Below are 26,884 nucleotides of genomic sequence, written 5' to 3'. Positions count from 1 at the left end.
CAGGATATTTGTGTTTCAGAGGGAGTGAAAATTAGCCTGGCAGTGTGACCTTGGGCAAATCTCTTAATTTCTGTGGTTTTCACCATTTGATTTTCCATCTTTAAGAGGTAGATTATAATAGCATCTGCTCCGTAGAGTTGTTCTGAGAAATCAGCAAGATAATTATTCACCACCAAGTCTTATTGGTGCATTCAGCAAATTGTTTTCAGTCAATGTTTGCTGCCTTTGTCGTTATCCGGGCTGGATGCAGATTCAGGCTGCGGCGGGATTCCCATGTCTTCTATTGTGTGGTGGATTAAATGAGGCACTGTTCTGCAGAGCAAGCCCAGCAGCCCTGGTTCCCATCTGCAAGCAGATGCCCTGGTCTACTGTTGAGCAAGTGGTGGTGGTGGTGGTGCCCATTGGGTGAGGGGCAGCCACAGTTTGGGAACCAAGGCCTTCTTTTCAAAACTCCTTTTTTTTGTAAAAAAAAAAAAAAAAATAATAATAATAATAATATCCCTCTGATCTATGTTGCAAAGGGTGTGCTTGGTCTGTCAAATAATTGCCATAGAAACTGTCTGAATTTAGCCCTTGTGTCTGAGGGAAATCCTGACAAATGGCAAAAATTCCACACAGATGGTTGGACCAACTATTACAGATAGTTGAGATAAAACGCCACAGAATCCTCTGGAAATCTATTTCAATTCTTTTCCAAGTAGTGTTTGTGAGGAAACCTATGTGTCTGGCTTGGTGGTTTCGGGCAATTTCAGTGATGAAGGATGGCTTCCCATCAGCAGCATCGCCACCCAGGGTACCCCATTCATGAATGGTATTGTGTCCATGGAAGGAGGAAGTGTAGGTGGGACCTGTTTGAGAGACCAAAGTCCTCTTTGACATAATCCTAGCATTAGTGTAGTTTGCCTTGAATCACTCGGGTAAAGGCTTTGCCTTGCTGCCTCATTTGGCCGTGAGGATGTTCCTGTGTAGGCTGTTTTTAGAATATTTTCATTAGTGGGCCACCAAAAGTTGGGAATTGTGAAGAGAAATGTCCTGTTGGACAATGTTTACAGTTTTGACTAAGCAAACGTGGGTGGCAAAATGAATTTTTGACCAACAGTGTTCCAAATATTAACTCGCTGAATCTCTTAACTCTCGAAGGTAGGTATTGTTATTATTATCCCTGCTTTATAGATGAGTAGACAGGGCCACGAGTCAGCCGGTGGAAGAGTTAAGACCCAAGCCAGCCAGTCTAACTCCTGGGTCTGCGCTCCTAACCGCCGCATGGTGTGGTAGATTTGTCTTCAAATAAATCATGGCACCCTACGTGTGGCAATGGAAAGCAGTGACTTCTGCTTCCCACTGGAAACCCTTGGTGAGGGGCAGGCCTAAATGTAAATGACAAAATAAAGGATAAGTACACTTCTCCTTGTACTTCCTAGGTTCCATTCAAACATCCCAGACAGTGATCTCTCTGAGCATCTGACCAAAATAAGGCATTCCTTTTATTTTTATTTGCTTTTCTATCATTCAACTTGTGTTTTTCTGGAAGACTAAAAGTGTTTAAAAAAAAAAAAAAATCAGTTCAAAAAGAGATGATCTGGTTCGACCAGTTCTGGGTTATTTACTGAGCAGAAATCTGTTAGTGTATTCAAAGGGGGAAACGAATCTTTTCATCAACAATAAAAATGTATTACAAAATAAAGCTTTGCATGTTGAATGAGTTTCCTTTAATATATCATGTTTATTGAAAGCTCTTACAAGTGAGAACAAATTAATAAGATATCCATGTTAGGTAATCATAAATGTTTTAGAATTTACCCAACATCTGATGAGGGCTTGATATATGCAAGGGATAGTATGAAGAGCCCTGAGAAGTTAAACATAACAATTTAAAAATAAGGCCTCTGCCCTTAAGGATTTTATTTAATAGTGGCAGTAATGCTAACAGATAAATGATACAAAAAGATATATCAGAACTGGCTTTGAGAGGAAGAGACTGGATGGAAATCAAGGAAGATTTCATGAAGGAAGTAGGGTTTAGGTCCTAGCTCCATGAAGGTAGACCCTGTACCCCTTTTTTTGGTACCCCAGTTCTTAGCATGGTATCTGGGACATACTAGAAGTGGTGTAGTTCATTGCTATTTAAATAATTAAGTTGAACTTAGATGGTAAGATATGAGAAGCAGAAATGAGGAAACATCTCCATCCAACCTCATTAAGCAAATATCCATTGTCCATTTTCTCCGGGCCAGGCCTTGTGCCAGGTGGGGAGAGCAGCAGGGGTGAGAGCTTGGCTGCCGGAGGTCTCAGGGTCCAAAGTCCATCTGGGTGGAGGCATGAATGGGTGTGGGAAGGGAGTGGCAGATAAGGCTGGAAGAGTTGGGAGCAGCATTTGAAAGATCTTGAATGCTGAGGAGTTTAAGGAGAAAGATCTCCCAATGTGTCATTATTGCCTATATTTTTACTTGTATTAAGCAAATACAGGTTGATAGCTGACCATGTGCATTTTGCTAATGTTACAGAAAACTAGTTTGTTAGACTTAATGTCAATTTATTCATTTATAATTGATAATATCATCTTGCAATATGCTAGAACCTAAGGTTGTTACTTGTTTCTATGTGTTTTCAAACCAAATAAGTAGTCTAAAGCAGTAATGTCTCATTTAACTATAAGTTAATTCTAAAATGATGTTTAGATATGTCAACCAAATTAATTATGTTGCAAAAGCTAATTTTTAAACATTCAAGGAATTTATGAATCTAGGAGTCCTGAAGGGTTTTAATCCTAGCTTTTCCTTAAAATAGTTGTGGAATTTCAGGGCAAGTTTAATTTATATAGCATGTATAAATATATATATACATATATGATATTTGTATATCTCTAGAGCTCTATCTCTGTCCATGCTCTATATCACACATCTACATCTAGGTAGCTATCAAACTATATAAAGCACAGTAGCAAGAGTTGAAATTCCAGAGTTTAAACTCTGGAATTGATAATCTGGTTGGAGGCAAGGTAATGTCACTTCCTAGCTGTATGTCTTTAGGCAAATTGCTTGACTTTTAACCTCAATTTTCTCACAAAATGAGAAGAACAATTCCCAGATCATTATATCTGAGAAAATCATAGGAGCACAAACTTTTTTTTTTTTTTTTTAGGCAGAGTCTTGTTTCGTCACCCAGGCTGGAGTACAATGGCCCAGTCTCAGCTCACTGCAACCTCTGTCTTCTGGGTTCAAGCAATTCTCCTGCCTCAGCCTCCCAAGTAGCTGGGACTACAGGCGCCCACCACCACGTCTGGCTAATTTTTGTATTTTTAGTAGAGACGGGGTTTCACTATGTTGGCCAGGCGTGTCTGGAACTGCTGACCTCGTGATCTGCCTGCCTCAGCCTCCCAAAATGCTGGGATTACAGGCCTGAGCCACCGTGCCTGGCCAAGAGGACAAACTTATTATTTGAGCAATGGCTATGTGTTTTCCATGTGAGGAGACTAAGGCACCGAAAGATGAAGTAGTATATCCATAGCCACATAGCTATAGAGAGCAGTGCTGTGTTGCTAGGCCAGCTTTCTGACTCCAAGCCTACCTGCTATACCACTCTGTTACTGTTCTTATTTTTAATTTTTATTTATTATTTATTTTTATTTTTTGAGACAGGGTCTCACTCTGTCACCCAGGCTGCAGTGCAGTGGCGCAATCACGGCTGGCTGCAACCTCTGCCTCCTGGGCTCAAGTGATCCTCCCACCTCAGCCTCCCAAGTGAAGTGGCATCATTGTCTGGGGTAAATACCTGAGGTCATCAACTCAGGGCAGGGAAATAGAAAACTCGGACAAACAAGAAGTGAGTTTAAGAGCAGAGGTTTAATAGGCGAAAGAAAGAGAAAGGAGATTAGCTCCGTCTCCTGCAGAGAGAGGGGGGTGCCCTAGTGGGTCTTCTGGTTTCGTGGTGAAATGGCACGGGGTTTTATATCTGAGCTTGAGGAGGCGGTATCTGATTTACACAGGGCTGGAGAGATTGGTTGGACCAGGTGTGATGTTTGCATAGTGCGTGAAGAAGCTGGCCTAATCTTTTAAGATGCAGATGGGTTCTCTACCTGGCTAGCACCATATTGTCTATCCCTTACTGTAAACGTGGTTACAAAGAAAAGGGAAGATGGAGTCGCCATGTTGAACATGCCTGGCCCCCAGGTAGCCTTTTCCTATTGGCTGAGCTGCTGGCATTCACCTGTGCAAACTTCCAGCTTGCTTATCTATGTCTGCAGCTCGATTCTACAGGCTGCTTTTTGTTAAAAGGAAACCTTACTGAGGACTCTGTTACCCTTACTATCTGCCTAAATAATTTCTTTCCAGCTCCTGTATCACAAGTAGCTGGGACTACAGGCAATGAGTCACCACACCCGGCTAATTTTTGTGTTTTTAGTAGAGATGGGGCCAGGCTGTTCTCGCCATGTTGGCCAGGCTGGTCTCAAACTCGTGAGCTCAAGCGATCCACCTGCCTCGGCCTCCCAAAGTGCTGGGCTTCTAGGTGTGAACCACTGTTTCCAGCCTGTTACTGTTTTTAAAGACCTCTCCACAAACCTACATCCTGGGTGATGCTTAATAAAGGATTGTTTCTTTATCTCTCAGAACATTGGTGAGGCTAAAATGAAATAGCATTTTTACCCTTTAAAGTTCAAATATAAGTTATGCAAATGTAGGGCATGTAAAATTTTCAGGATCTAAATTTTTAGAGTGGTTAAAATGTTAGTGAAATTTTTTCCATGCTGGTGATATTAGTGATATGTGTTCAATGTAGAAAAACTTTAAAGAATAAGATGATGAAGTAAACCAAGATTATTCCTAATCTTCAGAGATAATAAAGTGATTGGAATTTTAGTGAAATAAATACACTGAAAAAATTTTCTTGACTCGGCCAGGCGTGGTGGCTCACGCCTGTAATACCAACACTTTGGGAGGCTGAGGCGGGCAGATCACGAGGTCAGGAGATTGAGACCATCGTGGCTAACACGGTGAAACCCCATCTCTACTAAAAATACAAAAAATTCGCCGGGCGTGGTGGCTGGCGCCTGCAGTCCCAGCTACTCGGGAGGCTGAGGCAGGAGAATGGTGTGAACTCAGGAGGCGGAGCTTGCAATAAGCTGAGATTGTGCCACTGCACTCCAGCCTGGGCGACAGAGCAAGACTCTGTCTCCAAAAAAAAAAAAAAAAAAAAAAAATTTCCTTGACTGTCTTTTGGGGAGGGGGCAGACCAAACTTATGGCACGTAACAATACTGTTTTCCAGGCCATGTGGAAAATTTATCTCACATCTTAAAATCAATTAGTTATGACATGTCTCATAGTGAAAGTTATAATCTCTGTGAAATGGGAAGCCTTAAGGAGGAAGGGAAAAATAATATTGGACAGGGGAAAATAAGGACAGAGTTCAGATTTTTGTTTGATCTCTTTTGGAATAGTAAGAAGTAAATTGTTTCTTAGGTTTATTGTGTAGATAATGACAATATCTAGAAGACCAAAGAGGCAGCTGGTGACATCTTTGAATGAAGAATTGTGAGCATTCTTGAGTTCTTTCCACTTGCGGAATCTCATATGTTTGTGGCTTTGAATAAAAATGTTTAGTTATCCTGGCATTTGCCAAAATACATCTTCTCCATCTGTATAACAGGAGTGAAAGGAATACTCATTGCTTGCTGGGCACAGTGGCTCACACCTGTAATCCCAGCACTTTGGGAGGCCGACTCAGGCAGATCACCTGAAGTCAGGAGTTCGAAACTAGCCTGGTCACCATGGTGAAGTCCTGTTTCTACTAAAAATAAAAAAAATTAGCCAGGCATGGTGACAGACATTTGTAATCCCAGCTACTTGGGGGCTAAGATGGGAGAATTGCTTGAACCCAGGAGGTGGAGGTTGCAGTGAGATGAGATTGCACCACTGCACTCCAGCCTGGATGACAAAGTGAGACTGTGTTTCAAAAAACCCCAAAACAAACACTCATTGCCTATCATTTAAGATGCTGAAATGAAGAAGATAATAACAAAGCAAAGCAGTTAGATAAATGGAATTACTGTGAGCATGTTTTGAGATGCTGGCTTGCATATTGCTATGGATAATGTGCATGAAGCTTCTGGAAGACTGCGCTGCTCCATATAGAGGAGAGGCTGGCCTTTCGGGATACCATTTTACTAGGTTTATAACTGGGTATCATCCATTGATTCTTACTGATTGGAAAGACATGATTTTAACAGACTGGTAACTAACCATTTTTATCTCTGTTTCCTTCACAGGAATTTGAATAAAGAAAACTATGATACTTCAGGCCCATCTTCACTCCCTGTGTCTTCTTATGCTTTATTTGGTAAGAGAAGAGGCTGTTCTTCTCTATTTGTTTACTAGAATATTTTCTGCTATCTTTCTACCCCACACCAGGGAAAGAATGGCTATTATTACTTAAAAAAAGATGACCTATCAAAATTAAGTTGTTGTATAGAATGGAAACATAGCTTGTTCCACTGTGATATTTTCGATGAAATGGCTACAAATCACACGTCTGCCCTCAACTAGGGAATGTATTTTCTTTCCAGCTCTTAAAAGCCAACACCAGTTATGGGTAATGTTGAAAACAAATCTATCTATGTATAGCTCAGGGAATCTGGAATGATATTGCACTGATACATGAATTAGTCTATGTCCCTTAATCTTGACTTTCTTTTTTAAACTTTGCATGTGAAACTTACCACCAAAACATCAAGAAAAGCATTTTCTCTATTTTCAGCCCTGCTCTGCTCTATACTTTTCTTCTCATCAACGGTTTGGAATTTTCTGGTTGTCTTTAACCATTTGTTGGGTTAACCCTATTGACTGACAGGCTTCTAGAGCTTGGAGCTGGATAGAAACTGGGGAGTCCTCACCCTTGACCTTGGGGTAAACAGTAGATGCCTTTTTTTTTATCTATGTGACTTCTGAGGTTCATAATAGTTGCCCCCAAAATTGCTGTATTATGAAATGAGATTATAAGATTTAGAGGAAGCATTTGCTCTTTTTTTTTCTTCTAGATCCTCATACCTCAAATCTTACCTTCTTTCTTCTGGGATCTGTAAATAATACATCAAATTTCAAGTCCCAAAAAATACCCTAGAGCTCACATAGTGACAGCGTGAAATTGAATGAAACTTGAAAACTATCAGAGCCTTCCTCCCGGGGGAAATCTGCAGTTCAAGCTTTATGAGAAGCCTGAGTCCTCACAGCCTGCAGGCTCAAAGCCTGTCCCCAGGATTGTGGAAGGGCTGGATCAAACATCCCCACTTGACCTCTCTCCTCATGCTACCCCCTCAAATGCCCTTTGTCACCTATGTTATCCCAGGGTAGTGACAAAGTCAGACATGGATTCAAATTTGGTGCCTCTACTACCAGTGATAAGAATTTGGTGAGTTACCTAAGCTTTGAACCTCAGTTTTCTGCCCTGTGAAATGGATCTAATAATAGTACTTGTCTTATGGGATTTTGTGGCAATTCAACGAGATACTGCATTTACAAAGCTCTTGGATCAGTGACTGGCAGTTAAACACACAATAAACATTAGCTACTGTAATTACTACAGCATTTTAAGTATTCAGTGTCTACGTCCATATGGACCCTGACCTCCATGAAAAATGGACTGTTTTTATCATCTTTGCAGATTCAGCACTGAGCACACTGCTAAATTATTTAATAATAATATCAAATTATTAGGCCTCATTTGCTTCTTGTCTGAGAAGGGAACATGCATTTTTATTCCTGGATGAAAGGTGAAAATAAGGTTTCCTTCTCTCTACTCTCAGCCCAGTGGGATTTCTCTCTAGAGTGAAAATACTGCCCAACCACTGCTGGCAGCAGTGCCTTGCCCAGGTGAGAGCCACAAGCACAGCTGTCTCTGGGTGAAGTCAGGGAGTGGGATTTCAGGGGTATTGGGAGGGAGCCACTTCTCTCTCCTACCTCCTCCCAAGGCCTCTTCTATGAAGACAGGAAGTTTGCTTGAAGAATCTTGCCTTCTGCATAGGGCTTTATTCAACAGAGGCACTAATTTACTCCAGACTGCGAGTAGATCTTCTGTTCTCTTCCAAGAGATAGATTTATCAGAGGGTTAGAAAGACAAATACAGCATTGATGTACTTCAAGAGCACCAAAGAGAGAATAAATAAGTGATCCAGGGTTTCGGAAACAGTACTGAACAGGGAATCGGAGGAAACCAAGGCAAAGCCATCTGTTTTGGAGTTATGCCTGGGCCTTCCAGAAGGAAGATGAGTTTGGTACAAATACTACATAGTCACTGCACTGAGCTCTTGACAGAGCTACCAGGTAGGTGAACCTGGCAATTGCCATGTCCTTTGACCTGGAAGGCAGTAACAATGTGGTTAAGAGTTGGGGCTTGGTGGTCCAATGGCACTGGGTCCGGTCTGGAGGTAGCTCTATCTCTGAATGCTTTGCTTCTGCTGTGGGACTTCTCTGGAGATACTTTCTTGACAGCACTGGTCAGAAGAAATGGTATCATGTGGTGATCTAGTCCCATTACTGCCACATAAAAGATGCTAAAAATGACTTTAAGATGGCAGTTCCATTCTCTTCCTTTCACCTCCTTGTGCAAGATGGAAAATGCTATTCCCTCCAACTCCTGCATAAAGCCGCCCTCTTGTCCTTTCACAAGTTTCCACCACACCATCTTTCCCACTTCTAGGGAATGCGGCTTGATGATTCACAGTGTGCACATGCACTTTGAAATCTTTATAGCCCCATAGTCATGTTTATTGGCAGGAAGAGAGATTTGTTGCCCCGATACGAGCACGCAACTTTGAACCCTGGAACCAAGACTTGATTCTCATTTTCTGATGAGTGAGCCAGCTTGTCCTTTTTGGAAAAGTGCAGCCTTGTTTGTGCGTGGCTAATGTAGTTTTCACTGGTGTGACTAACTGAAAGACTGCTTGCTGACATGAATGCAAAGCTGATAATGATAGTTGGCTGTTAAGCAGCAGCTCCACAGAAAGCACTGACCTCACTTAACCAGCCATGGTGGTACCTGGACATATGTCCTGCACACCCCGTTCTTATGCCCTGCTTTCTAGAGGAGTTGATGGAACAGGAAAAGATGTGGAAAAGGAGTGAAAGGGAAGAAGAGCTCCCAAAGGAAGATAAACTTAGAAAGGAGGAGATGGGCTAGAGGTCCGGCAAAATTACTTTGTGAGTTAAGAATGCATTTTCTTGGCCGGGCGTGGCAGCTCATGCCTGTAATCCCAGCATTTGGGGAGGCTGAGGCGGGTGGATCACCTGAGGTCAGGAGTTCAAGACCAGCCTGGCCAACATGGTGAAACCCCATCTCTACTAAAAATATAAAAAAATTAGCCAGGTGTGGTGGTGGGTGCCTGTAATGCCAGCTACTCAGGAGGCTGAGGCAGGAGAATCCCTTGAACCTGGGAGGCAGATGTTGCAGGGAGCCGAGATCATGCCACCGCAATCCAGCCTTGGCAACAAAAGCAAAACTCTGTCTCAAAAAAAAAAAAAAAAAAAAAAAAAAAAAGCATTTTCTTGCAAGTAACAGGAAATTTGACTTGTTTGACTTTAGAGCATTTTAAATAAATAGGAGTTTATTTTCCTCAGATAACAAGAAGTCTGAAGTAGACAATCCAGGGCAGGTTTAGCAATTCCATGATGTTGCAGAGACTTGGGCTACTTTCTCTTTGCTACACCATTTTTTGAGCTGGTGTGTCCTATCAGGGTTCACCACGGCTGCCCCAACTGCAGACACAAGGTCCATTGTCTCAGCAAGAGCCACAGGAAAGGGCAATGGCAGCCACAACTACTCTTTTTTTATAAATCAGGAAAATGGAAGCTTGAACACCCTCAGTGGACTTCCCCTCTCATTTCATGAACCAGAACTGGGCCACTTGGCTACCTTCCTAGCTGCAAGTGAGCCTGGGAAAGCGAACACTCGGTTTACCAGCCTCTGTGGTGGGAGGCAGCAAAGGAGAGGGTTTGGCAGTGGCCCAGGGGCAGCAAATCTAAGGCCCTACCACAAATCTGAGAACAGAAGACCAAACTTCAAAGCCCCTGTGTTCTCATTCATTATTGCTCTTTTGCCAGACATCCAGCATCCAACTTAGTCAAGATGCCCTAAACTGAGGGATCTAGCATAAGACCTTCCTCTGATCACTGGCATATTGATGGCTTCTGGGTATTCCCAGCAGGGAGCAGTTTCCATGGCAAGAGTGTGCTTGCTTTCCCTAAATAACTGGAAAATAAATGGTTTCCCCCCAACCTAGTGGCACCTGGACATCTGTCCTGCATACCCAGTTCAGGGAGTGAGAAGATTTTTTACTCTTTTATTTTTATTGTCTAGCTCCAAAAACCATTGGCTTGCCACAGCATGCTTCTGATTTCAGTCTCTTTCACCCCTGATTTCCACCACAAATGGGAGACTCAAAGACCTGCCCGGGAAGGAGAGAAGGCCAGCGTGGGGATGAGGCACTAAATCCCTGGTCCTAGAGGGTGCTCCAACGTGGGTGCATGACTGGCTGTCCCTTCCCGTGGGTGCCCACTCCATCTGCCTTCAGAGGTGCTGTTGTGGTGCGGGCTACAGTGATGCTCCCCATGTTCTGAGACTGGGAATGGTGGGAGTCACACTCTCATGCACATCTTCAGTGCAGCCTGCCGGTTTTCCCTCCAGGTTGTCTTGGCTGTTTCACCTGCTCTGGTGGGTGCTGGTGCATAGAGGCTGAGAGGGCCGGTTCCAGAGTTGTAGGTTCAAATCTTGCTTCTGGCCACTACCTGGGCAAATAATTTAACCTCTTTGGGTCTTAGTGTCATCACCTATTAAACAAGAGTAACAATAGTAACTTTCTCCCAGAGGGTTGTTGTCAGGATTAAATGTGCTTAGGACAGAGCTCCACATGTACTAACTTAGCAAGTGTGAGCCACTCTTCTTACCATCCCAGCCACATTCACTACTACTCCAGTTGACTTGGGTGTCTGCAGAGCCTGCTTAGCTTTCAGGTTTAGGGTCTTTGGATTTTAGAACCATTGCAGGGCTACTGCTTGAAGTAAACATTTTGTGCTTTTATTGTTTTTTTTCTAAATGAATGTAAAGGGCTAATCAAATGTTAAAATAGTAAGCTTTGCTTAAAGTTATAGTTCAAATTCAGATTCAAATTTGGCTAAAACTTACCGTGTAACTGTGCCAAGCAAACTTTGTACTAAATACATCTATATTTTCTTTCTCCCCCTTATAAATTCAAAACTCTAGAGTGCTGGCAATCTGCTGTAAATGTCTTTATAAAATTTAAAGAGTGGAGGGAGGTGTTTTATGAAGCTGGAGTAAAAACATACAGAATTTAGAAGACAGTGTAGGATTGTGGAAGACCATGGGCTTTAGTTCAGTTAGGCCTGAGCATGTGTGCTGTGTTAACCTTTTTAAGCTTCATTTGTAATTTGGGGATGTTAACATTCTTCTCATACATGATTCTTCTCATCTCACATTCTTCTCAGATGTTTAAGAAAAGCAATGAAAAGGTTTGTAACAAGCTACTTTGACATGGTAGAGCTTCAACAGCTATTAAACTCTTTCCTGTTTTGATCAGATTTCGGCCATGATAGAATCCTATGTTTCGTATATTGGTGCTGGAAGCCCTAATAAAATCAATGAGTGACACAGACACATTCATACAAGATGCTAATTTTCTCTTTTTTAACAGGCAACTGGATATGGCCAAGAGGGGAAGTTTAGTGGACCCCTGAAACCCATGACATTTTCTATTTATGAAGGCCAAGAACCGAGTCAAATTATATTCCAGGTAAAAGCTACCCTTGATCACTCTCCTCTTGATTTTGTATGTTCTCTTGGTGGACTTTTACTCCCTTATCTATTGTACAGCGGGAAATAAAATAAAGGCATGGCATTCTCATTATCAAGAATGATTTCAGAAGCTAAGTTAAACAGAGAGATGAGTGGCCTCAGTATCATAAGAATTGTACCTGACATTCTATTTGGACTTCCTCAATCATCTCTGGGGCGAGTGCTCCCAGCCCTCTGCAGGGAGCTTGGTGCCTGCAGGCTCTGCCTCTCCCCTAGAGTAGAAAGGGAACCTGTCTCTGGAGAGGGGAATGACCATCCACCCTCGAGGCTGTCTGATCAATGAGCTTGCTGCTTCAAATACTGGAAGACACGGCTTCTCTGGAGTCAGTGCTAGAATGAGCTTTTTGGCCAGAGGCCTGCCTTTTCCTTACCACCTTCTCTGAGCCCCCACCTGGGCCATTGTCAAGGTGCGCTGGGAGGTGAATGTTTTATTTAGGTAGATAACCATGAACAGTATCAGATGGATGAGGCAGTCTGCAGGTGGGAGTAAGGGAAGGGATCTAAGTCCCATCTTAAGTGCTATTAAAGACACAGAAATAATCCTGGAAATGTAGTGGAGAAGGTGAAAACACTACTGTATTTACCAGACATCCCCTGAGAAAGTCACTTGGCCCTGAAGTGATTGGAGGATGCTGATGAGCCTCTTGGGGGTGCCTGTGACCCCTCCCCATCCCATGAACCAGGGAAGTGGCAGAGGTTGCTGAGCTACCTTCTAAGGCAAGTGCCTTCCATTAACTGCCAAAAATTTACAGACGGCCCTCTGTATCTGTGGGTTCACGCATCAGCAAATTCAACCAACAGAGAATCAAATATATTTGGGAAAAACAATAAAAATAATACAAATTAAAAAATACAGTATAACAATCATTTACATAGCATTTACATTGTATCAGGTATTATAAATAATCTAGAGATGGGAGAATGCGAGTAGTTTCCATGACCATAATACACCACTTTATATATATAAGGGCCTTCAGCATCTGTGGATTTTGGTATCTGCGTGGGTCCAGGAATGAGCCCCCACCAATGCCAAGGAACAACTGTTTTGTGCTGGACAGTTCCCCTCCACAGAGGAGAGGCTGAAAGCTGTCTCTCTTCCCCTTTCTTTCATTGGTACCAGCTTAGGGCAAAGGGCCCCAGAGTAACAGCTGGCAGGGTCATGCTTGCATGTCTATGCAGCCTGGTTAGGTAGGGTGTTATAAGGGGCCTCAACCTCTCCAGGCAGGGAAGTCAGGGCCTGAGGAAGCAGTGAATGTGTTGAGAGCTGGAGGTTGACAGGAATTGACTTGGTGAGGAAGGGAGAGAAGAGAGCTTAGAAAAGGCCCGGCAGGGATGGCTGCCCTCTGCCAGGAGAGGGCAGGGGACATATTGAGGACTGGCAGAAGGCCATGCAGGTAGGGAGGATGGAGCCAGGAGGAGCAGGTGGGAGAGGAGGCCACAGAGACAGGGAGGACCCTGACTCCTAAGGATCTTGAGTTTTTCTCAAAAGCAGTGGATCTGAATCAAGACTCTGTTGAGAAAAGGTCACTCTGGCTACAAACTAGAGGAGGAAAGAGAGGATTCAGGGAACTGGCTTAGGAGACTCTGGCAGGGGCTCACACAGAGTTGAATTACTTACTTTCTTTCACAGACTTTCTTTTATTAACCGTGTATGGAGTGACTACTGCATATACCAGGTGCTCTGCTGGGTAATGTAGATATGAGATGACCCCGACTCCATCCCTGCCCCGGTGAGCTTACCAGCTAGTAAGAGAAAACTAACAAGGAAACAGACACATGCACTGAAGGTTCTCATGGGAGGCTGGTGGGATGTGGAGGGGGCAGAGGGTAAGCTAAGAAAGAGTGACTGATTTTTATTTGTTTATGTTTATTTTTTAATGGACAAAATTGCACATATTGTGTACAATGTGTTTTGAAGTATAGAGAGAAATGACAAAATCAAGCTAATTAACATATGCATTATCTCGCTTATCTCTTTTTTGTGGTGAGAACACTTAAAATCTAAGAATGATCAATTTCAAATAAAGATGGTAGTGAGTGAACAGAAGAGGTTTCATTGACTCCTAAACTGAGTACTCAAAAATGAGCAGGTGCTCACAGTCAGGAAGCAGGTACTGAGTACAGGATGGGAAAAAGCCTGGGGGTGTGCACTTGTCAAGAAAATGACAGTTGGCATGTGGGCCAGGGTCTAGAGTGGGAGACAGGATGCAGTCAAGGTCTGCATGCCTGCTGAGGTCAGCACGGGCTGGACTGGCCCTTCGTCCTATAGTAGGCTGCAGGGTGCTGCTGGAGGGTTTCAACGAGGAAAACCATAACTAGATTTGTGCTGTAGAAGCTTACTATGTGATCACTCAGAGCATGAGCTGAAAGGGGGTGAGCCTAGAGGTTAAAAGGATTTTAGAAAACTATTTTCAATAGTTCAACTATTGAACTATTGAGGGAAGTGAGGGAGGCCTGGTTTGAGTAACTATAGAGGTCTGAATGTTGGTGTCCCCACAGAGTTCATATGTTGAAGCCTAATCTCCAATGTAATAATATCAAGAGTTAGGGTCTTTGGTGGGTGATTAGATCATGAGGGCTCTGCCTCTATGAATAGGATTAGTGCCCTTATAAAAGAGGCTTGGGGGTTCCTGTTTGCCTCTTCTGCCATGTAAGGACACATGGAAGGTGCAATCTGTGAGGAGTGGGCCCTCACCAGACACTGAATCTGCTGGTTGGATTTCTCAGCCTTCAGAACTGTGAGCGATAAACTTCTGTTGTTTATGTTACTGAATGAGCACGGGGGTGAGGGGACAGAAAGAAGGATAACTCTTAGGTCTCTGGCTTGCTTGACTGGGTAGGTAGTGGTGTCACTGAGTGAGAGAGAGAGAGAGAGAGAGTACAGCAAAAGATTTAGAGAAAAGCGAATGAGTTTCAGGCTTATTGATTTTAAGGTTATCTGTGGGACAGCCAGGTGGAGAGGTCTAAGACAGTGTTAATAGGGGTCAGGAGATTCAGACTGGGGAGCCTTCCTCATGTAGGTGCCAATAGAGTGTTTGGGTGTGACATAGATACCTGTCTGTGGTGAGTTATCTCAACTACCCTTAGGGGCTAGCTGAATGATAAATGAAGCCATCTGGAAAAAAGAAAAACAACAGCCAAACAACAACAGAAAACAGACATGAGAAAAAAACCCAACTGCACAAATATGAAATCAAAAGCTTTCTCATACTTGTCTTTAGTATTTGGGACAAGAGGGAGTAGTGGGGACGGTGGCAAACTGAAAGTAAGTCAAAAGGGGATAGGCTTAATTTAGCTCCAGACAATTTTCACGAATTAGAATTTGGGTACTACTGTACTAGATTTTATAATTTTCCTAGAAAAGCCATAAAATGTTATGTTTATATAAAATTCACTGATGTAAAAAAATTGGCATAGTTTTTTTTAATTACAAGCTAAACAAAACATATTCGTGAAACAAAGTTTGTGGCTACTTCTGAGATTCTGTATGAAAAGACTCAAGGTCAAAATAGAGTAGGTGTTCTGTGAGTACAGGTCCACACTCCATTGAAGAGAATCAGGATTGTACATAGATGCAATCTTCAACTTACAAGCTTTACAACTGACAAACATCCAGACCTAGAAACTGTTCAGTAGGATCATTCCAGAGTCTCTGGGGATACTAGCCAGTAAAAATCATTCCTTGGGCTGCTCCACGTTTTTTTTTGTTTGTTTGTTTTTGTTTTTCTGTTAGCCATGCTGCAAAGTTATCCCTTCTTGGCATGAAATGATAGCCTGGTTATCATGGTTGAATGTTGCTTCTTTATAGGGGTGTGCGTGTGTGTGCGTGTGTGTGTGTGTGTATGTTGGGGTAGGGTGTGGGGTTGGGATGACAGAGTAGTGAGAAGATGATGGAGGGGATTTTCTTTTTAGAATCACAGAAGTTTCATGCTAGAAAAGACACTGGGGAGTTTTGGTACAACCGCTTGTTTTAAAAATGGGGAAACTGAGGCTTAAGTTAGTTAATGGCAGAGCCAATAATAGAACACAGGTCTCCTGAATTCTAGTCAAGCACATTCTGCTCTCTCCGTCTTTGTATGTGGAAAGAATGCAGCAAACCCAGCCTTGGTAAGATGTGCTCGGAGCTCTTTGCTTCAGTGGTGGGGAGGAGGTAGGTGTACAGATCTTCTCATCCAGCACCTGGACCTACGGAGGCATGAAGAACACTCATTGCCCCATGAGGTTGGTTCTTGGGTTTTTAATATATCCTCAAAAATAAAATGAACTGAACCACCATACACTTCTTTCATTGTGGATTTTCAACTAGTGCCAGCTCTGTACTCACCAGGGGCTTCCAGATTATTAGACAGTGTGATATAAATCTGAGAGAGGTCTTTTTTTTCTCATTTTAAATGAGATGTAGCCCTAAAAATTCATGCCTCTAAAATTCAGTAGCTTTTAGTATCTAAAAAGACATGCAAATATCACTGCTATCTAATTCCAGAACATTTCCATCAGCCTCCAGAGAAATCCTGTGCCTATTAATAGTCACTCTCCAGCCTCTACTCCCCTCAGCCTTGGGCAACCACTAATCTACTCTTGATCTCTATAGATTTGCCTGTTCTAGACATTTCATGTAAATGGAATCATACAACATGTGGCCTTTTATGTATGACTTCTTTTATGTACCATAGTGTTTTAAACATTCATCCATGTTGGTAACATGTACCAGAACTCCATTCCTTTTTATGACTGAGTGATATTCCATCATCTGGATGTATCACATTTTGGATATCCATGTGTCAATTGATGGACATTTTTTTTTCATTTATGGCTATAATGAATAATGCTGCTATGGCTATTCATGTACAACTTTTTATGAGGACATGTTTTCGATTCTCTTGGACACACACACACACTCACACACACACACACACAGACACACTCAGTAGCAGGACTGCTGGGTCAAAGTCAATTCTGTTTAAACTTTTGAGAAACCACAAACTGTTCTCCAAAGCAGCTGAACCATTTTACATTTTCACCAGCAATGTATGAGTTCCAATTTCTCCATATCCTTAGCACTTGTTATTATCTGTCTTTTTTTTTTTATTATAGCTATCCTAGTGGTTGTGAAGTGGTATTTCTTTGTGGTTTTGGTTTATATTTCCTTAATGACTGATGTTGAGTATCTTTTCATGCGTCAATTGACTATTCATATATCTTCTTGGGAGAAATGTCTATTCAAATCCTTTGCCTACTTTTAATCAGGTTATTTGTCTTTTTATTGTTGTATGAATTATTTACATATTCCGTATACAAGTTCTCTCCCTTATCAGATATGATTTGCAGCAAGTATTTTCTCACATTCTATAAGTTATCTTTTCACTTTCTTGGTAGTGTCCTTTGAAGCACAAATGCTTTGAATTTCAATGAAGTCCAATTTATATTGTTATTATTATTTGTACTTTTGATGTCATATCTAAGAAACCTTTTCCTCATTCAGGGTCATAAAGATTTGTGTCTATGTTTTCTCCTCAGAGTTTTATAGTTTTAGTTTTTCTGTTTAGGTCTTTGATCCATTTTGAGATAATTTTGTGTATGGTATGGAGTAAGGGTCCAACTTCATTCTTTTGCATGTGGATATCCAGTTGTTCTAGCACCATTTATTGAAAACACGATTCTTTCCCCCACTGAATTTAGTATCCTCATCAGAAATCAATTGAATTGTTTCTGGACTCCCACTTTGATTCCATTGATCTATGTATGTTTATGGCAGTACTGCATTATCTGGAACTACACCTTTGTAGTAAATTTTGAAATTAGAGAATGTTAAGTCTTCCTACTTTGTTGTTGGCTATTCTGAGTCCCCTGTATTTCCATATGAATTTTAGGATCAGCCTGTAAATTCTACAAACAAGGCAGCTGTAATTTTGATAGGGATTGTATTGAATCAGTAGATAAACTTGGGAAGTATTGCCATCTTAACAGCATTAGATTTTTAAATCTGTAAACACAAGGTGTCTTTCCATTTGTTTAGAACTTGTTTAATTTCTTTCAATAGTGTTTCGTAGTTTCCATTTTATAAGCTTCATATTTCTTTGCTTAAGTTTATTCTGAGATATGTTATTCTTTTTGTGGTGGTTGTAAATGGAATTTTAAAATATCATTTTTGGGTTGCTATTTGCTAATGGTTAGATTGATTTTTATTTATTGATCTTTTCTCCTGAAACCTTGTAATACTTGTTTATTAGCTGTAATAGTTTTTTTTAGGTTCCTCAGAATTTTCCCTATATAAAATCATGGCATCTGTGAATATAGTTTTACTTTTTGTTTGTTTGTTTGTTTGTTTTTGAGACGGAGTCTTGCTCTGTCCCCCAGGCTGGAGTGCAGTGGCGCGATCTCGGCTCACTGCAAGCTCCGCCTCCCGGGTTCACGCCATTCTCCTGCCTCAGCCTCCCAAGTAGCTGGGACTACAAGCGCCCGCCAACACGCCCGGCTAATTTTTTGTATTTTTAGTAGAGACGGGGTTTCACCGTGTTAGCCAGGATGGTCTCGATTAGTTTTACTTTTTTATTTCCAATCTTTATGCCTTTTATTTCTCATTCTTGCCTAATTCCCCTTGCTAGAATCTCTAGTACAATGTTAAATAGAAGTGGCAAGATTGAGTATCCTTGTCTTGTTTCTGATCTTATGGGAAAAGCTTTCAGTCTTTCACCATTAAGTACAATGTTAGCTGTGGGGCTTACTTTGGTGTCCTTATTAGGCTGAGAAGTCACCTTCTATTCCTGGTGTGTTGAGTGTTTTTATCATGAAAGGATGATGGATTTTGTCAAATGATTTTCTGCCTCTATTGAAATATGTGGTTTTTGTCCTTAATTCTATCAATATGGGGTACTACCTTAATTGGCCTTCATAGATTGAACCAGCTTTGTATTCTGGGATAATTTCCACTTGGTAATGGTATATAATACTTTTCGTATGTTGCTGGATTCAGTTTGCTGGTGTTTCATTGAAAAATTCTGTGTCTATATTCAAAAGAGACATTAGTCTGAAGCTTTCTTGCATTGACTTTTTTCTGGTTTGGGCATCAGGATATTGGCCTCATAGAATGAATTGAATAAGTGTTCCTTACTCTTCTAGTTTTGGAAGAATTTCTGAAGGTTTGATGTTAATTCTTCTTTACATGTTAGGTACAATTCACTAGTGAAGTCATCTGGTTCTGGGCTTTTTTGTGTGTGGAAATTTTTTGATTACTAATACAATCCCCTGTTATAGTTCTATTCAGATTTTCTATGTGTTCTTGAATCAGTTTTAGTAGTTTTTGTCTGTCTAGAAATTTGTCCATTTGATCTAGGTTGTCTAATTTGTGGGAAAACAATTGCTCACAATATTCTCTTTAATACTTTTTGTTTCTATAAGGTTGGTAGTAGTCCTCTTATATTCCCAATTCTAGTTATTTGAATCTTACCTTATTTTTCTTGTCAGTCCAGCCAAAAATTTGTCACCTTTGTGGATCTTTTCAAATAATCAACTCTGGTTTTGTTGAGTTTTCTCCTGTGCTCTTATATTCTCCATTTCATTAATTCCCACTCTGATCTTTATTTTCTTCTGCTTGCTTTGCTATTCTTCTTTTTCTTGTTTTTCTTTTCTTTTCTTTTTAAGTAGAAGATTAGGTTATTTGGGATATTTCATCTTTGTAAAGTATAAACATTTACAGTGACAGGTTTTCCTCTAAGTACTGCTTTATCTGCATACCATAAGATTTGGCATGCTGTGTTTCGTTTTCATTTACATCAAAGTATTTTCTAATTTCCCTTTTGATTTCTTCTTTGACCTTTGGTTTTTCGAGTATATTGTTATTTTACATATTAGTGATTTTCCCAAATTTCCTTATATTGTTTTTAATTGTATTCAATTGTCAAATACTTTGTATAACTTCAATCACTTTAAATTTATTGAGACTTGCTTATGGTCTAACATATAACCTGTCCTGGAGAATGTTCTATGTGACTGGCATTTGTTGGATGGAGTGTTGGGTGTTTGTTAGCTTCTAATTGGTTTATAGTATTGTTCAAGTCTTCTGTTTCCTTATTGATTTTCTATTCTACTACTATTTAAAGTCTTGAAATCTTCAATTATTACTGTTGAATTATTTAATTTCCTTTCCATTCTGTCAGCTTTTCTTTCATGTGTTTTGAGGTCCATTGTTACGTGCATATATGTTTATAATTGCTATGGTTTCTTAATGGATTGACCCTTATATCATTATAGAATATCCCTTTTTGTCTTTGAAAATTTTGTTTTAAAGTCTGTTTTGTCTGATGGTAGTGTAGGTTAATTTTATTCTCATTTTTAAGGATAGTTTTGTTGGATTTACAGTTCTTACTTGGCCACTCTTTTTCTTTCAGCACTGTGTTTTTTTTGTTTGTTTGTTTGTTTGCTTGTTTTTTTTCGAGACAGAGTCTCACTCTGTCCTCCAGGCTGGAGTGCAGTGGCACCATCTCGGCTCACTGCAAGCTCCGCCTCCTGGGTTCACACTATTCTCCTGCCTCAGCCTCCCAAGTAGCTGGGACTACAGACGCCCACCACCATGCCCGGCTAAATTTTTGTATTTTTAGTAGAGATGGGGTTTCACCATGTTAGCCAGGATGGTCTTGATCTCCTGACCTTGTGACCACCCACCTTGGCCTCCCAAAGTGCTGGGATTACAGGCGTGAGCCACCACGCCCGGCCTCTTTCAGCACTTTGAATGTGTCATTCCACTGCCTTCTGATCTCCATGGAAAATCAGCTGTTAATTTTATTGAGGATCCTTTACATGTGATGAGTCTATGCACTTTTAAGATTCTCTATCTTTCAAATGTTTATGATGTGACTAGGTTTGGATTTCTTTGAGTTTATTCTATTTGGAGTTCATAGTGATTGTTGGATATATAGATATATGTCTTTCTTAAATTTGTGAAGTTTTGGGTCATTCTGTCTCCAAATAATCTTTTTTCCTCCTTTTTCCTTTCCTTCTGGAACTTTCGTTATGTATGTGTTTGTCTGCTTCATGGTGTTTCACTGGTCTTTGGGAATCTATTCATTTTTGTTCATTTTTTTTCTTTCAGTAATCTCTATTAATCTATTTTCAAGTTCACAAATTCTTCCTTCTGCTAGCTCAGATCTGCTTTTGAGCACCCTCTTATGAATTTTTCCTTTCAGTTATTGTCCTTGTCAACTGTAGAATTTCTATTTTAAAAATTTCTATTTTTTTATTATTATTATACTTTAGGTTTTAGGGTACATGTTCACAATGTGCAGGTTTGTTACATATGTATCCATGTGCTATGTTGGTTTGCTGCACCCATTAACTCGTCATTTAGCATTAGGTATATCTCCTAATGCTGTCCCTCCCCCCTCCCCCCACCCCACAACAGTCCCTGGAGTGTGATGTTCCCCTTCCTGTGTCCATGAGTTCTCATTGTCCAATTCCCACCTATGAGTGAGAACATGCGGTGTTTGGTTTTTTGTCCTTGCGATAGTTTACTGAGAATGATGTTTTCCAGTTTCATCCATGTCCCTACAAAGGACATGAACTCATCATTTTTTTATGGCTGCATAGTATTCCATGGTGTATATGTGCCACATTTTCTTAATCCAGTCTATCGTTGTTGGACATTTGGGTTGGTTCCAAGTCTTTGCTATTGTGAATAGTGCCACAATAAACATACGTGTGCATGTGTCTTTATAGCAGCATGATTTATAGTCCTTTGGGTATATACCCAGTAATGAGATGGCTGGGTCAAATGGTATTTCTAGTTCTAGATCCCTGAGGAATGGCCACACTGACTTCCACAATGGTTGAACTAGTTTACAGTCCCACCAACAGTGTAAAAGTGTTCCTATTTCTCCACATCCTCTCCAGCACCTGTTGTTTCCTGACTTTTTAATGATGGCCATTCTAACTGGTGTGAGATGGTATCTCTTTGTGGTTTTGATTTGCATTTCTCCAGTGGCCAGTGATGATGAGCATTTTTTCATGTGTTTTTTGGCTGCATAAATGTCTTCTTTTGAGAGGTGTCTGTTCATGTCCTTTGCCCACTTTTTGATGGGGTTGTTTGTTTTTTTCTTGTAAATCTGTTTGAGTTCATTGTAGGTTCTGGATATTAGCCCTTTGTCAGATGAGTAGGTTGCAAAAATTTTCTCCCATTCTGTAGGTTGCCTATTCACTCTGATGGTAGTTTCTTTTGCTGTGCAGAAGCTCTTTAGTTTAATGAGATCACATTTGTCAATTTTGGCTTTTGTTGCCATTGCTTTTGGTGTTTTAGACGTGAAGTCCTTGTCCATGCCTATATCCTGAATGGTATTGCCTAGGTTTTCTTCTAGGGTTTTTATGGTTTTAGGTCTAACATGTAAGTCTTTAATCCATCTTGAATTAATTTTTGTATAAGGTGTAAGGAAGGGATCCAGTTTCAGCTTTCTACATATGGCTAGCCAGTTTTCCCAGCACCATTTATTAAATAGGGAATCTGTTCCCCATTTCTTGTTTTTGTCAGGTTTGTCAAAGATCAGATAGTTGTAGATATGCGGCATTATTTCTGAGGGCTCTGTTCTGTTCCATTGAGCTATGTCTCTGTTGTGGTACCAGTACCATGCTGTTTTGGTTACTGTAGCCTTGTAGTATAGTTTGAAGTCAGGTAGCGTGATGCCTCCAGCTTTGTTCTTTTGGCTTAGGATTGACTTGGCAATGCGGGCTCTTTTTTGGTTCCATATGAACTTTAAAGTAGTTGTTTCCAATTCTGTGAAGAAAGTCATTGGTAGCTTGATGGGGATGGCATTGAATCTATAAATTACCTTGGGCAGTATGGCCATTTTCACGATATTGATTCTTCCAACCCATGGGCATGGAATGTTCTTCCATTTGTTTGTATCCTCTTTTATTTCATTGAGCAGTGGTTTGTAGTTCTCCTTGAAGAGGTCCCTCACATCCCTTGTAAGTTGGATTCCTAGGTATTTTATTCTCTTTGAAGCAATTGTGAATGGGAGTTCACTCATGATTTGGCCCTCTGTTTGTCCGTGATTGGTGTACAAGAATGCTTGTGATTTTTGTACATTGATTTTGTATCCTGAGACTTTGCTGAAGTTGCTAATCAGCTTAAGGAGATTTTGGGCTGAGACAATGGGGTTTTCTAGATATACAATCATGTCATCTGCAAACAGGGACAATTTGACTTCCTCTTTTCCTAATTGAATACCCTTTATTTCCTTCTCCTGCCTGATTGCCCTGGCCAGAACTTCCAACACTGTGTTGAATAGGAGTGGTGAGAGAGGGCATCCCTGTCTTGTGCCAGTTTTCAAAGGGAATGCTTCCAGTTTTTGCCCATTCAGTATGATATTGGCTGTGGGTTTGTCATAGATAGCTCTTATTATTTTGAGATACATCCCATCAATACCTAATTTATTGAGCGTTTTTAGCATGAAGTGTTGTTGAATTTTGTCAAAGGCCTTTTCTGCATCTATTGAGATAATCATGTGGTTTTTGTCTTTGGTTCTGTTTATATGCTGGATTACATTTATTGATTTGCGTATGTTGAACCAGCCTTGCATCCCAGAGATGAAGCCCACTTGATCATGGTGTATAAGCTTTTTGATGTGCTGCTGGATTCGGTTTGCCAGTATTTTATTGAGGATTTTTGGAGAAATAAAATACTTTACAGACAAGCAAATGCTGAGTGATTTTGTCACCACCAGGCCTGCCCTAAAAGAGCTCCTGAAGGAAGCACTAAACATGGAAAGGAACAACTGGTACCAGCCACTGCAAAAACATGCCAAATTGTAAAGACCCTCGAGGCTAGGAAGAAACTGCATCAACTAACGAGCAAAATAACCAACTAACATCATAATGACAAGATCAAATTCACACATAACGATATTAACTTTAAATGTAAATGGGCTAAATGCTCCAATTAAAAGACACAGACTGGCAAACTGGATAAGGAGTCAAGACCCATCAGTGTGCTGTATTCAGGAAACCCATCTCATGTGCAGAGACACACATAGACTCAAAGTAAAGGGATGGAGGAAGATCTATCAAGCAACTGGAAAACAAAAAAAGGCAGGGGTTGCAATCCTAGTCTTTGATAAAATAGACTTTAAACCAACAAAGATCAAAAGAGACAAAGAAGGCCATTACATAAAGGTAAAGGGATCAATTCAACAAGAAGAGCTAACTACCCTAAATATATATGCACCCAACACAGGAGCACACAGATTCATAAAGCAAGTCCTGAGTGACCTACAAAGGGACTTAAATTCCCACACAATAATAATGGGAGATTTTAATACCCCACTGTCAACATTAGACAGATCAACGAGACAGAAAGTTAACAAGGATATCCAGGAATTGAACTCAGCTCTGCACAAAGTGGACCTAATAGACATCTACAAAAATTTCTATTTTTAATCAATATTCTATATCTGATGAGACATTGTTTTCAAACTTTAATTCTTTAGAGATGATTTCCTTTAGTTTTTGAATCTATCTAAAATAGATTTTTAAAAATCTTTAGTAAATCCAACATCTGGGCTTCCTCAGGGACAGTTTCTATTGACTTTTTAATATTTTTGTACATTTCATAATTTGTTGAAAACTGAACATTTTAAATAATGTGATGTGGCAACTCTAGAAATCATATATCTTTCTTTTCCTGGAGTTGGTTGTTGATGCTGTTTGTTTGCTTAGTGACTTTCCGTAATGAATTCTGTAAAGTCTGTATTCTTTGTCATGTCTGGCCACTGAAGTCTCTGCTCAGTTAGCTTAGTGTTCAGCTAATGACTAGATAGAGATTTCCTTAAATGCCTTAAGCCAGCAAGTCTCCTGGTGTTTACCAAGGGGCACCGTGTGTATGTTGGGACACAACGTTCAACTATGTGGCAGGCAGTTTACAACTCTGCCTTCACCTTCACTTTCTGCTTATGCAGAGACTCCAAGTCAGCCAGAGGTGAGGGATTAGGGCCTTCTCAGGTCTTTCCCAGGCATGCACATAGCCCTGCTCATGATAGTGGCCTTGTAGATTGCCAGGAATATATTAGAGATTTTCAAAGCCCCTTATGGACATCTCATTTCCCACCCTTCCCTTTTAAGTGTTTTGGTCAGCTGCTTCTTTGCTTCAACTGTTATCACAGCCTCAGGCAGCTGCAACGTTGAACAGTTGCTAATGGTTGTTTTCAGCAAATGCCCCAGGGGAAAAATTGTGTGTAGTGTGTGAATTCTGAGCCCGGTCAAATGAAGATAAGTGTTGTAAGTAGATGTTCCCAGGGAAATGCCAACAGGATAGATAATGATAGTTCCCTGGTGATGGAGCTTTTGGGAAGCTACAAATGCTTCTCACCCTCTCCATGGTACTGTGGTGTGAGGCTGTTGCTTTCAAGGCTACTTCAGATCTTAGGAAAGGACCATGGGATTAGGGTGCATTAAAACACCACAAAGCTTAGTTTTTTGTTTTGTTTTTTTTTTTTTTTTTAAATAAACATTCCTTGGATTGTGCAAGCATCTTGTTAATTTCCCATATTCTGAAAAAGATGATATTTACAATTTTTGCCAGTGTTCTCATTGCTTTTATGGAGGAGCAGTTTTCTGCAGGCCCTTACTCCACCTTTCTCAGTGATGTCCAGGTCTTTTTCTTAAAACACAAAATAGCAACATGTTCATTTATTATATAAACAATATAATATCAACAAGCAAACATGCACAAAAACTTTTTAACTTATAATCTTACCCATTTAACACATCAACTGTTCTTATATTTTAAATTCCATTTCTTACCTACTGACATGAATTCTTTTGGTACTATAACAGTCTAGATTTACTCTCAAATTTACTTCTGTTACTTTACATCATTGTTTCTTATGTTTCTTCATAATTTGTAGAATGAACTTTTTAATGATTAATATTCTGTCAAGTTCATGTGCCATAATAATTTCACTGTCCTTTTTTTTGACCATTTAGGAGTTTTCAAACTTACTGGTATTATAAATAAAGTTACTTTCACTACAAGGATGTACTTGTTTGAAAAAATATTTCCTTAGGGTAAATTCTGTGTAGTAATGTTTGCTATCAAAGGGTACAAACATTTTATGCCTCAAGTTATTTCCAAAAGGATTATAGGAATTTATATTTCCATCAACAATGTTTCTTTATATCCATACTAACTTTGATATTGCTTTTAATTTAATAAAAATACATAAAAGTATACTAAAGCTTAAGTTGGAACAACTTTTATGTTTTCTTAGTTTTATGTGAATTTTCTGCTGTTGTGGTCTTAAAAGTGATATAGCCATATCTATGAATATGGTGTTCGGTATTTTCTTCACTTCTGAAAAAGTAATAGATTATCATATAGCATTTGCATTAAGTTAAAGCCACTTATAAATTGTTTTCCTTAACATTAACGTGTCTATTAATCTTTGTCACAATTTTTAGAAGTGCTAAATGACATATTTTATCCTGGCGAGAAAGCTACCCTTTTAATGCTTCTTAGAAGCTAGTAATGTCATAGATTTCAGATATTACCAAAAAGTCTCTTTTAACCCCAGCTATAATTTAAAGCATCAATGACTTTTGTCAATGTATTGAATAATAGTATACAGTTTCTTGAGGAAAATGTATGTTAAATGTTACACAGTTATTGTGCAAACAAACTTTTAGAAGGTACCACTTTAAAAGTTGAGGATTTCTTATTTAGTAATTGAACCAATGAAAATTTTACCTGAAATTGGTGACTTTCTACAAATTCCATAGCATTGTTTTTTCCCTTACAACCTAATCTGTTTTTTGCTTTTTCCCCAGTTTAAGGCCAATCCTCCTGCTGTGACTTTTGAACTAACTGGGGAGACAGACAACATATTTATGATAGAACGGGAGGGACTTCTGTATTACACCAGAGCCTTGGACAGGGAAACAAGATCTACTCACAATCTCCAGGTAAATTGATACCAGGTGAAGGGATCTAACTCCAGCCTCTCTGAGCACCCTTTGTTCTGGAAGTATGGCTGGCACCTTCCTTC

The 26,884-nt window shown here is 40.2% G+C and overlaps 1 protein-coding gene across 2 annotated transcripts in view; it reads left to right on the top strand.

Moving 5' to 3' along the window:
• CDH17 (cadherin 17) overlaps positions 1 to 26,884 on the top strand; it is a 101,815-nt gene that overhangs the window by 23,040 nt on the left and 51,891 nt on the right. For both annotated transcript variants that reach the window (XM_055286769.1, XM_063643435.1), the window contains exons 2-4: positions 6,265 to 6,335; positions 11,698 to 11,796; positions 26,667 to 26,801. In XM_055286769.1, the coding sequence (XP_055142744.1) occupies positions 6,285 to 6,335; positions 11,698 to 11,796; positions 26,667 to 26,801 (285 nt within the window). In that variant the 5' untranslated portion in view covers positions 6,265 to 6,284. The remainder of the gene's footprint in view (positions 1 to 6,264; positions 6,336 to 11,697; positions 11,797 to 26,666; positions 26,802 to 26,884) is intronic.

This window comes from Symphalangus syndactylus, chromosome 7, assembly GCF_028878055.3.
Source record: "Symphalangus syndactylus isolate Jambi chromosome 7, NHGRI_mSymSyn1-v2.1_pri, whole genome shotgun sequence".
Taxonomy (NCBI): Eukaryota; Metazoa; Chordata; class Mammalia; order Primates; family Hylobatidae; genus Symphalangus; species Symphalangus syndactylus.
The sequence above is the reverse complement of the archived record's forward strand: the minus strand, read 5'-3'. Positions and strand labels throughout refer to the sequence as shown.